Below are 12,810 nucleotides of genomic sequence, written 5' to 3'. Positions count from 1 at the left end.
AGCCAGCAGCCAGTGACTAGTCATATGGGACTATAAAGTCAATGATGCCCTAATTCTGGATAACACTGAAAGCCCACACCAGCTTCTGAGCGCCCTTTAAGGCCCAATGCCTTCCTTGCCCAATCCTGTGTCCTTCCTTTCCTTTTATCAGCATTGATTCCAAGAGCACTCCAAACTTTCTGCATGCTCAGCTCCATCTTGGAGCCTGCTTTCCTGGGACTCCTACTTCTGACAGTTGGTCTGGAGTCAGTCTTGGGCATCAGCATTTTAAAAGCTCTCCAGGGGGTGTGAGGGTAGTTCAGTGGTAGAATTCTTGCCTGCCATGCGGGAGACCCTTCGATTCCCAGCCCATGGCACTTCCCAAAACAAACAAACAAAAAGAAACTAACAAAAACAAACAAACAAACAAAAAAATTCAACAGATGGTGCTGCAATAATGGGATACTCACATGGAAAGAGAATGAAATGTGACCCCGCCATGCAACATACAAAAAAAGAAAAGTAAGAGCAGGTGATTTTAATGAGGGTCGATAACTACTGCTCTAAATCAGAACCAGACAGTCAGTTGACAGACAGCTATTGAACATGTGTGCACCAAATACTCCGCTAGATTTTAGGTTTCAAATAAGAAAAGAAAGGAAGAAAAGGGATTAAGAAAATTGCCCAAGGCTGCCTAAGAAATAAATGGTAGAATTAGAATTTGAAACTAGACAGGCTCCCATGTCTGCGCTTCTACTCACTGGGTTATGTCGTCTCCAAGACAACGGAGGAGAAGTATAAGATTCCCAGGGAGTGGAATCTATGAAGGATTCTCAGAGGAGGGGAAGGTTTAAGCTGAACTCTAAATAAGAAATTTAAGCAGAGGAAACAGGATATGCAACAGCCCGAGGCAGGAGAGAGCAGTGTGCGCTCCAGGAAATGATCGTGAATTGCGATTGGACTGGGGAGAGCACTGGGGGAAGCTATCCAGGGGGCCGAGACAGAGCACAAAAAGCCTTTCCCCTTGGTGAACTAGGAAACCAAAAGGTTGCTGTAGGCAGTTACTGTCTCACCAGGATAATTCTGCAGCTAAGCGGGAAGACAGATGGGAGGGGAAGCAAGAGTGGATTACAGGTGGGGGTTGGATAAGAGTTCAAAATCCATCATAGTAAACCAGGCAAGAGATAATGACAGTCTAATGAGGAGAGTGGCAGAGAGGTGGGAGAAAAAGGGATGGCTATGGAAGATATTTAGGAGGTGAATTAAGAGATGTGGAAAAGTGTCCCTCCCCAGGTTTTTAGCTTGAACAACTGGGCAGAGGCTATTGCTGTTTAAACATTGAGATCATGAACGATGGAGAAGGAATAAGTTTGGGCATGTTTGTTTTTAATAGCCAGAGATTTCCATGTAGAGATGCACAGTAGGCAACTAGGATATTTGTTTGGAACCAGGAGAGCTCAGTGTTAGATCGAGGTGTTTAGGAAGTTTTGGTATTTGGAAGCCATGGAAATGGATGAGTTCGCCTGGGAACAGAAATAAGGATGAGAAGACAAGAGGAGCAAAGGAAAGAGACTCAGAAATCTTAAAGAGCTCAATTAAACCAGTTTCTCAGTGTTGGAGCTACTGACATTTCGGGCCAGGTAATTCTTTGGTGTGGAGGGCTGCCCTGTGCATTGTTCAAGGATTAGCAGGATTTTTGGTCACTACCCAGTAGATGCCAGGACCACCCCTCCCCCCATTCACAGTTGTGACAACGAAAACGTCTCCAGACATTGCCTAATGCCCCCCAAGAGGGCAAAGTTGCCTTCAATTGAGAATCAGTGATATTGACAGCTAAGAACTAGCAAAAAGACCTGAGATCATGGGAGGAACATATTTCAGGAGATGTTTGTGGTCCACTGTATCAAATGTTGCCAAGAGGACAGAAATAAGAAAAGGAAATATCAGAGGCAAAGACTTTATGTGTCCACCTGGTATCTCAGGAACAGTGATGATAAGAAGGATGGTATTCACAGGCTAATATCTGACAGCACCGTACAGTTAAATGCATTAATTCACCTCACAACCATCCTAGGGCAGTGTGCTGGTTTATGTACCCTAGAAAAGCCATGTTCCAATCCTGATCCAATCTTGTGGGTGCAGCCATTTCTTTTAATCTTGATTCAATTATCGCAGGATGGAAACCATTGATTAGACTATCTCTGCAGGAGCCGTGACATGCCCAATTGTGGGTGTGGTCTTTTGATTAGATGGAGATGTGACTCCACCCATTCAAAATGGGTCTTGATTAGTTTACTAGAATCCTTTAAAAGGGGAAACATTTTGAAGAAACATCGGATGCAGATGCTTGGAGAACAACTGCTTCAGAGCTCACAGAGTCACGGATATTTAGAGATGCTTGAAGTGCTGACAGAGAAGGCAGATGCTTAGACACAAGCAGAGCTCAGCAGACATTACCATGTGCCTTCCCGTGAGATGCTAAACAAACCAGACCCTCCAGAGTTGTGTTCTAGAGGAGCTAAGTGAAGGCCCACAGACACTTAGAAAGGAAACCACAGGAAACAGAGGTTGAAAGCAATAGAGCCCAGGAGCAAAGGAACAGCAGATGCCAGCAATGTACCTTCCCAGCTGACAGAGGTGTTCCAGCAGCATCAGTCTTTCTTGAGCGAAAGTTTCTTCTTGTTTGGTGCCATAATTTGGACATTTTCACAGCTTTAGAATTGTAACTTGCAACTTATTAAATACCCTTTTTAAAAACCATTCCATTTCTGTTATATTGCATTCCAGCAGCACTTGCAAATGAGTACAGGTGGTGTTATAACCTTCAATTTACCGGTGGAGAATTAAGGCTCCCAAAAGTTAACTGGGCTTGCTAAGGTCATATACCTGGCAAGCTGTAGAGTCTGACTAAAAAATCTGGGTTTGTTTCCACTCTTCTTTCCTATCTTCATTACCTGGGTCAGGAAGTTTGTTAATATACTTTAGGGGCAGAAATTACCTGAATCCTGAATCAGGAGAAAAGAAAAGCAATGGTAGCTACTGTGAGAAATTGCTGTCTTTCTTTTGTTGTATACTGCTGAGTCCAGCTTCTAATGTTTCACTCTATTATTGGAAAAAACTCAGGCTTTAGAATCAGACAGAGCTGAGTTTGATCCCCAGCTTAGCCACTTATGAGCTTTATGAACTTGGGAAAATTACTTACTAATGAGCCTCTGTTTCTTCATTTGTTAAATTCAAAATAACAAAGACATAGGGTGTCTTGCGGGGTTTTAAGTAAGATAGTGCACAGAAAATCTGACAGACTGAGCCCATTTCTTCTCTCACCCTCTTTTCCCTCTATAGCACCAAGTAAGTGCAAAAGGGGGAAAAAGTCATAAAAGCCATAAAAAAGAGGACAGGGATCTATATAATAGTAGAGATTCCCATCAAATCTGGCAGATGAAATGCTAATATATTTCTGTTGATGAAGAAGGAGCAATAGCTTGGCGCCTCCAGGTTATTATTTTCCGTGCTTAAGTAGGGACAGACCGTCATTTCCAGGGGGGGCTTCATAGGGTTTTTATGGCTCAGAATCAAAGAGAGGCAGAGAAGAATTTGGAAGAGGATTTGATTATTGTTTGAAGGCACAGATCCTTTGACTCTCCCTCTCATTCCTGCAAGCAAGCCATCTACTCATTTGCACCTACTACTTTGGAGAAGGAGGGGCTCTGGTGTCATTGTAAGCACCCCAAATAGCATTGGCTGGGAAGAGAGCAGCTTAGATGCCCTTTCTCTAATGAAACCTCCAAAATAAGAGCGTGCCAGCTGCTAGTTCTCAGCTTTCAGGTAACGCTTCCATCCAGGAGGGAGACCTGACTGGGAGGAAGATATACCACATGTCAGAGGAAAATCCCGTGGGCTACCTGCAATAAGTAGCCTAGTCCTGAATCAATGAATATGATCTGAAAACCAGGGGCCACCCAGGTATTTGAGGAAAACCGATAGCATTCAAGGGAAACTTCGAGTTGAATAAACAGAAAATCTGGCCCTAAAGACAGCAGAGTTAATTAGGGGAGGAGAAGAGTACTTATAAAGCATGCAAATATTTTACTTAAAACCTTCAGAGAAATGCTGAGAAGGCACTGTATCTATAAAACAAGAAAAGGCTTCTAAGAAAAAAGAACTGAATGGAAAGAATTCTTAGATATTAAAAATATGACTGTTGAAATTAAAATATTAAAAGATAGGCCAGAAGAAAAAGTAGAAATCTCCTAGAACATAGAATTCAAACAGAAAGAGACAGAATAAATGAGGAGAAAATAGTGGCATAGAGGTTCAGTGGGAAGAGTCAAGATAATTAAAAAAGAATTCCCAAGAAAACTGAGTACATAGAGCAATCAGAGAAGAATAATTTCTAGAACTGCAGAAAAAAAAAGAGACTTCAGATTGAATTACCTAGCAGTATGGGTATAAAAATTATCTGCATTGTTTTTACCTAGTCATGCTAGGGTGAAATTCCAGAACACCAAGGAAGAGAAAGACCCTAAAAGCACTCAAAGCATTCAAAGAGGAAAAATCAAGTCACATATAGGAAAAGCATCAGGCTTCTCTACAGCTACACTAGAAAGTAGAAGATGGTAGAATACTGCCTCCAAAGTTCTGAGGGTAAAATTTTTTTTAACTTGAAATTCCTTAGTCTGCCATAGTATTGGGTTAAATTCCATAACCAAATTTCCATAACTTCCCAAATGAAGCAACAACATACTGAGGCATGCAAGGTTTTCTATGTTCCTACGTAAGAATTCTTTCTAGTCCTTTAAAAAGATTCCTTAAGGACAGAACTGGTAAAATGAAAAAGGAATAGGAGAAAAGAGGAATAAGTGAGATTAAAAAAAAAACTGGAACTAATCCAGGAATGTAATGAAAAGAAATCCCATGAAGACTGCTGTGCAGCAGACTAGAAATTGTATGTACAATTGTATGCACAATTGGATAGCTAGTATAAGATATGATGAGGAAAGCACTTACTTCTGTGGTAGATTGAATTATGTACCCCAGTGTAATTCTAACTTTAATTTTAATCTGTATTCCTATGGGTGTGAACTTCCTATAAGTAAGACCTTTTGAAGATATTATTTTTAGTTAAGGCATGGTCCAACTGAGTGAGGTTAGTCTTAATGTGGATTACTGAAGACCTGATAAAGATAACAAGGAAGTCACAGAAGTTAGAAAGAAGAGGACATAGCCACATGATCGTAGATAGATACACAAACCAAGGGATCCAATGGGTTGCCAACAGCCAGCACCAGAACATACAGACTTGAGAAAGTCTTGCTGGTATCTTGATTTTGGAATCCTTCTAGCTTCAAAATTGTGAGCCAATAAATTGCTGTTGTTTAAGCCAATCCATGTTGTGATATTAATGATAGCAGCTATGGCAAACTAAGACAACTTCTTATAGCAACGATAATAAAAGAAAGGTTTGTTTGGAGCCAGCATGCTTAAAACCCTTGTTTTGAAATGCTTGTTTGAACCTGATGCTTAAAACATCTCTCAGCAGCACAGTCTATCTCTACTACTTGGTTCTTCAGGCACGAATACTTTAATAACTACAAAATTGTCAACACTGTTTCTTGGATTTTAAGTTCAATTTTTAGAATTAACTTATAGACCAGGGGTTCTCATCCAAGAATGAAATAACTGCAGACGTTAAAAATTCTGTAATGTGAGGGATGGTTCCATATAAAGGCAGAATTGTCCTTCCCCAAATGATGAGGGGTCCCCATTGGGAAATCGAGCCATAGGCAAGGCACAGGAGACAGGATTAAAGGGTTATGAAAGCTATAGGCTATGACAATGTAAAAATAATTGTATATCTGAGAGAGTCTGAGAAGTAAAATTGGGGAAGAGAGGGGAAGGGAAATGCAGGGGTGAGAATTTATTCATCTGACATAATGGAGTGTCAAGAGACCTTGTCTAAAGTTTATGGATCCTAATCCAGATGGCAATACATACTAAAATTATAAAGGGGACCAAGAGGCATAAAACTGTAACTAAAAATTATGAAGACGAGAGGGAAAGGGAGAGAGATTAAATAAGTAAGCTAAATTCTTTATCTTTCAGAGTAGGAGTTGGTAAATACTCTTAAGGTTAAAAAATGGAGAAATGGAGATGGAAATATAATATTTAGAACTACAAAAGAAACCATCAGAAATATTTTAAAAAAAAACCAAGTGGCTACCTCTGGGGAGAACTGGAGTTTGAGTTCAGGGGTAGGGAGTGGCAAGGGAAACTGACTTTTCACTTTTTCCCTTTTCTTATATACTTTGTGAATGCTTATTTCCATCTGTGACATAAGTAATGTTACATAAGTAAGAGATCTTTGGTTTCCTGTCTGACTTAATGCATGCCTCTATGGTGAATATCAATTTGTTCTCTCATTCTCCGAGGAGCGAATTCTGTTTAGCAGGGACCTACCAAAATTATGGGCCACCTTCAGACATGTATCTGGAGCTTTCTAGTGTTGAGTTGCAGCATCTCTTCATCCACACTGGGGCTGAATCCATGACTAATTCCTTCTACATTCCTGTCCCCATTGATTCTAGATCCATTTTTCCCTGAGTGGTTGGATAGGAGTGGTGCAGCTGCTGGGAGGGCTGGAACTCAACCACCAAAGAAGGAAAGGTAAATTCTCTGGGACCCCTTTACTTGTCAGAAGACAGGTAAGAGCAGGCACTCACTGGGAAGAAATGGGTGGGCCTTCCTTCAACTTGAGTCTCTTTGAGGAGAGAACATGGGGAGAAGGGGCGACAGTGTAAGTGAGAGTTAGAGTCCACCATGGCCTGAGTCTTAACCCTCCAAACACCAGCTCATTTGGGTCTCTATTTGTCCTTATTCTTTGTATATCCAATTGGTAGAACTGTTCCTTACTTTTCTACACTGTCCTTCTGTGGGATAGATATTGCACTACAATAAGTCAGTTGATTGTGTAACTATATCTTCTATTATCTTTCATCTCTCATGGGTAGGATCTAAGTCTCATTCATCTTTATATTCCCTGAACTGAGCAAATACCTACTAAATGTCAGTTGAATGAAGGAATAAATAAGTGGATGGGTGAATGAATGAATGAATAACCAAATAAATGAAGGTCAAAGGAGTGAATGAAATACTCATTATATCCCCCCTCCATTTTTTTTCTGAACATCAGAAAATAGGGTATGAGTAGAACAAATATTTAGTTACTTTCTGGAACATTCCTGATGGTGTGAATTTTGTGCACATCTGCTCCTTAATCATGCATATGTATTACCATAAATAAATAAATTTAGCTTGCACAAGTTAAATTGGTAATGGAAAAGCAAGTTAAGTCTTTGGGATTCCCAAGTGGTACAAAGCAACTTTGACATCTCTGGGACTTATGGATCAAAGAGAAAATTCAAGTATGCAGCAAAGGTCAGATGACGTTTATGGAAAGAAAGGCTGATTCAGAAAATGTTTGGAATTAGCTAGGCAGTAAGCTTGCGGGGACTGAGCCTAGGCTAGGATTAGGAATCTGGCAAAAGAAACATCAATTTGTTCCTTCTACTGGCCATAGAGAGGGCCAAGCTGAATAGTTCAGTTTAGTCAGGGACTCAAAGTACAAGGAAATTAAGAAGGAGAAACACACAATGTTGCCTATCTAATTGGCATAAAAATACAAACAAGCAGTACCTGTGAGATGGTGGTAAAACTTAAAGTTTACACTCTGCTATGAGTATTATAAATGATTCTAACCCTTTTAGAAATCAGTAAGTCAAGGAGGCTGCCATGTCATTATAATTATAATTTCTTCTCGGAAATGAAAAAGAACTTTGTAAAGATTTTTAAAGAACTTTGCTTAATCATTGTAAAGATTTACTCATGCTCTGGAGAATATTCCAATGGTGCAAAAGCAATCTTCTGATGGGGATGGTGTACAAAATTTCCTCAGTAGGAAATTATAGATGGGCATATAACTAAGATTGTGTTGAGATCATTATACCTGAGAGAAGTTCGGGTCATTAGTGTTTCTGCAGACAGTTATACTGCTCTCCTGGGCTTGTATCTTCCCCTTGGAAGCCTGGATTTGGGGTAATTCCTGGATAATGTACAGGATCAACTGATTCATCCATTCAGTCAACAATATTTATTGAGTTCCCACTGTGTAAGTAATCTGTTTGAAGGAAGGAACCTTTCTTTTCCTTCCTGACTCTTACTTGTATAAAGAGGTTACTTGAAAAATATTTGCTGATTAACTGAGCAGTGGACACAAAAAGGGTTTCCCCATACTAGTTTCATCTCTTCTTTAAGTCAACCAGAAATTATTCCATCGGTAAAACTTCTTTAAGTTTATGAGTTGTTCAGCTCTGGAGAGACAGCTTTCTTTTACATTCTCCTTGCAATAAGGTCTCTCTTTTTGCATTCCCATTGCTATCAAAATTAGTTTTCAATAGTTCCCTTATGTAAATTCTGTCTAGTTGGGCAGTGTTGGGTCCTCATTTTTTATTGACTTTCCCCATTCTGTTTAGCTCGAGCCTTAGGTAGTTGATCTTAAAGCTGCTCAGTGTAAACTCTATCTCATTGAGCTCATCCTTTTTTTACACCAGCATTCCCATGGGTATGCACACATGTGTGAATCATGACCCCAAACTGAAGTTTAGCTGTTGGCTTGTAAAAGTAACTTGTACTATTCATGTATTCCCTGTCTTTGGATCATTCTCAGGCAATCAAAGAAATAAGCAACTAGCAAACTCCCTTAGGTGGCCATGATTCAGAGACACAGAAAGCTGAAAAGAACTGGAGGAGTAATTTATGCACGGCTGGGGGTATGGTGCAGGGTGGAACTGTCAGCCCAAACAAGGAAAATAACATATCACCAGTTGAATGTAGCTAAGCAGAAGTATGCTCTCTTTTTTTAAAACCCAGTTCAGCAACTGAAAGTGAACAAAGTATTGTGCTGGTTCCACTGTACCTTGGTTGGCATGGGCTTCTTAAAGGTGATCTCCGCTTGCATCCAAACACCCCTTGGGGACTCCAATACAGACCAGATCTTCTCCTGAACCACGTGGTTCTCTTCAAAGATATAAACTGCTAGGGTGTCACTCATTTTTAAAAACCCATAGATGGCATAATAAAAACGCAGACAATACTGCAAGTTTCCTGGGAGGGAGGGACCATAGAGCCGTCCAATGTAGCCAGGCTGAGATGTGAACTTTGTATTGGCCAACAAGTAATACCCTGCAAAGAAGACAAAGCCTTCAGAATAGCAGCAAAGAAAAGGTTCAACAATCTAGCCCAGATTATCAGGTGGACACATTTGATTAAAGTAGTGGAATTTGCCAGCAGAGATGATTTCTACAGGCTGTAGATGACAGAAAACCTTTTCTAATGTTTGTGGCTTCCTTGGTAGAAAATATGTACATGGCTCTCTTGCAAATAAAAGCTCCTTCAATCCTAAATACAATTCATAAACCAGTATAGATTTCTAACTGCCTATTCCCAGAGTCCAGTCACCAATTAGGATTTATACTCTTCATAAACCAGAAAGGGGAGATCATGTTGGGGCTGCCAGCTGGGTTGACCTGACAGTACTAGCCCATAGCCAAATTTTCATTCTTATTTCTGCAGGGACCAGTGGGCATGGGGAGACCACGTTCTGTCTGGCAATCCTTGTGATAGGGATTTATGTGTCTGGACAGAGCTTACTACCTGCAGGTCATGTGTTAAACCTGCCCCTGAAGAGGTTTTGATCAGATAGGCTCTTCCAGCTACAGAAAATCTGCATTCTTCCCTTATTTCTTTTAAATAAAACAAACAAAAAGGAAATCAAGAGCCTTCCTTCTCCCACATCATCCTGATGGTAATCTTAAAACAGGTCTGTGTTTTCAGGAAAGTCTGTGCAGAAATTTTAAAACAATACTGTTTTTCTTTACCTTCTCTGCCTCACTCCCCAACTATCTCAATTTTTTTTGGGGCACCTCAGGCTTTGCTCTATGGTTTAGTTTCACCTGATTATTTAACTCAACTGAGAAAAGTTTCTTTGGTTCTTTCACACAGGGCCATACAACAGCCAGAACAATGTTTTTGAAACCTTAATTTAATCTGCTCCTTCTCTCATAGGCCTGGATTGGGAATGGTGAATAAAGGGTGACTACTATCCTTGCACCATCATCCCAAAATAGACTCTGGATTTACCTAATCCTGTAGTGTGGTCTCCTGTCCGATACATGTTTGGTTTTACTTTCACTCGGCTCCAGCCTGGGCCTTCTTTATCTTGATAAAAGTTACAAAGATCTTCCTCAAAATTGCAGTTTGCTTCCACAGCACTAAACGGAAGTTCTGAAGAATGAAGAAACAAAGTTAGAGAGAACCACACTCAGGATCTCAAAGGACCATGAGAACTGGTAGACATATATGCATATATTTGTGCCTTGGAGACTACAGAAGTAAAACGCAGCAAAAGATTTTTACCCAAATGGCACACTGAGAGATGAACAACAAATCAGTTTTTCAGCATGACAAGAACATGGTTCTTTTCCTCTCAAATGGAAGGAGGAAGAACAAGCCCTGTTCACATTTTCTATAAAAGTAAGGAAGTGTCAGGCTCAAAAGAAATTTTCTTTCATGAGGTAAAGACTGCCAGCATTTATTCGCATTCTTCATAATTCAAAATTCATTCATACATAAAAAAAAATTTTTTTGTAAAGTCCCCTTGAGAGACTGGGGAAAAAGGTGGAAATATTACCTTTCCCCACACAAGGAAGACCTGATATTCTCACAAGCACTGGGGACAACCAATTACTAGGCCAAGCCCTCAATCTTGGGGCTCACCCTTATGAAACTTATTCCTGCAAAGGAGAAGCTAAGCCTACTTATAATTATATCTAAAAGTCACCCCCAGAGAACCTCTTTTGTTGCTCAGATGTGGCCTCTCTTTCTAAGCCAAGTCAGCAGATGAACTCACTGCCCTTTTCCCCCACTCCTACCACGTGGGACATGACTCCCAGGGTGTGCATCGCCATAACCACATGGGTCCTGACTCCCAAGGATGAGCCTGGCTCTGACATCATGGGATTGAGAAAAGCTTCTTGACCAAAAGGGGGAAGAGATATGAAACAAAATAAAGGTTCAGTGACTGAGAGCTCTCAAATAGAGTTGAGAAATCATTCTGGAGGTTAGTCTTACGATTACATAGATCACCCTTTTCAGTTTTTGGTGTATTGGAGTAGCTAGAGGGAAATGCCTGAAACTGTTGGACTGTAATGCAGTAGCCTTGATTCTTAAAGATGATTGTGTAACTATATAGCTTTTATGGTGTAACCATGTGATTGTGAAAACTTTGTGACTGATGCCCTGTTTATCCAGTGTATGGACAGATGAGTAAGAAAATAAAGACAATAAATAAATAATAAGAGGGGTAGGGGGCATAGGATGTTTTGGGTGCTCTTTTTTACTTTTATTTTTATTCTTGATTTTAATTTTTTTTTGAGTACTGAAAATGTTAAAAAATCAATTGCAATGATGAATGATGATATTGTGAACCACTGATTTTATACTTCAGATGATTATTTGGTATGTGAATATATCTCAATAAAATTGCATTTAAAAGTCATTCATAGAAAATAAAAAAGCAAGAAAAAAATAGGTAAGGATTTTAGGGAACTCTTAATTTGCCTCAAAGATAAATATTTAACGAATAATTTTTTTTCCAGAAGTAATTTTCCTTTGTTAATCAAGTGCTGTGTCAGGAACACAGCTGCTGTCTATAATTGACATGAGTAGTAGGAGCTGATCTGCTCAAAGAAAATCATCCCTCACTAAATCATGCAGTTCAGAAATTCACACCAATTTTGTCAGTTGCTCTGCTATTGTTTTGGCCAAGCCAATTCTGGTAGCAGCCCAGGTTGCCTGGAGGGATGGAACATAAAAGCGGTCTGCTCTTTCGAGAATAACTTTTAGTTCTCTTAACAAGGGACTTGTAAACCACTTGTAAACCTCAGTGCTCTTGTCTCCCTCCCAGTCCGGCGGGGAAATGACTGCAGCAGTTTGGGGCACATTGAATGTGGCCAAACACGAGCCTTTTCCACATGCTGACACATACACACTGAGTCCATCCTTCCAGGGCCAGGGAGGGAGGGAGGGGGCTGTTTTGAATAACTGGAAAAGCGTCTCCAGAGAAACATTTGAGTTCTGGGAGCAGGGATCTGATGAAGCAGAGGGACGTTCAGGGACAGAGACTCGCTATGCTCACAATTCATCCATTTTTCAAAGCAAGGACATATTCAGGTGGCCTGAGAGACTGGTCCAGATTAAAAGAGACATGCCAGCTAAATGCTATGGGGGATCCAAAATTCAATCATGGTCCAGGAAAACAAACAGCTATAAAGGATATTATTGGAGCATTTGGTGAAATTGGTATAGGAACTGTAGGTTAGGTGATAATACTGTGTCAATGCTAAATTTCGTGAACGTTGTAATTATCCCGTGGTTATGTTGAAGAATTTGCTAGTTTGTAGAAAACAACACACTGAAGTATTTAGGAATAAAGGGTTTGGTACAAACATTAAGGGCTTGAAACGATACAAAAAATGAAGGGTTCCAAAACCAAAAAAAAAAAAAAAAAAAACCCAAAAAATGTAAATGACTAACACATCACAGAGAGAGAGAGGCAGGGAAAAGGATAGGAAGAAAATGTTCCTACGTAACAGGAATCTGATTGTACTTCAAATAATAGCCCCTAAAAATTACACAGGGAGCAGACACTGATGAGCCAGATAGGATAAAAGGTCAATAGGTCTGGGCTGGTGGATTAGCTCACACACCCTGCTCTGG

General features: G+C 40.1%; 1 protein-coding gene across 2 annotated transcripts in view; it reads right to left on the bottom strand.

The window, feature by feature from the left end:
• Positions 1 to 12,810, bottom strand: part of MAMDC2 (MAM domain containing 2) — a 181,263-nt gene that overhangs the window by 55,073 nt on the left and 113,380 nt on the right. For both annotated transcript variants that reach the window (XM_077148410.1, XM_077148409.1), the window contains exons 8-9: positions 10,174 to 10,317; positions 8,951 to 9,216 (exon numbers count right to left, since the gene is read on the bottom strand). In XM_077148410.1, coding sequence (XP_077004525.1) covers positions 8,951 to 9,216; positions 10,174 to 10,317 — 410 coding nt within the window. The remainder of the gene's footprint in view (positions 1 to 8,950; positions 9,217 to 10,173; positions 10,318 to 12,810) is intronic.

The sequence above is a fragment of the Tamandua tetradactyla genome, chromosome 2 (genome assembly GCF_023851605.1).
Source record: "Tamandua tetradactyla isolate mTamTet1 chromosome 2, mTamTet1.pri, whole genome shotgun sequence".
NCBI classification, from domain to species: Eukaryota; Metazoa; Chordata; class Mammalia; order Pilosa; family Myrmecophagidae; genus Tamandua; species Tamandua tetradactyla.
This window is presented reverse-complemented; position numbering and strand designations above follow the sequence as displayed.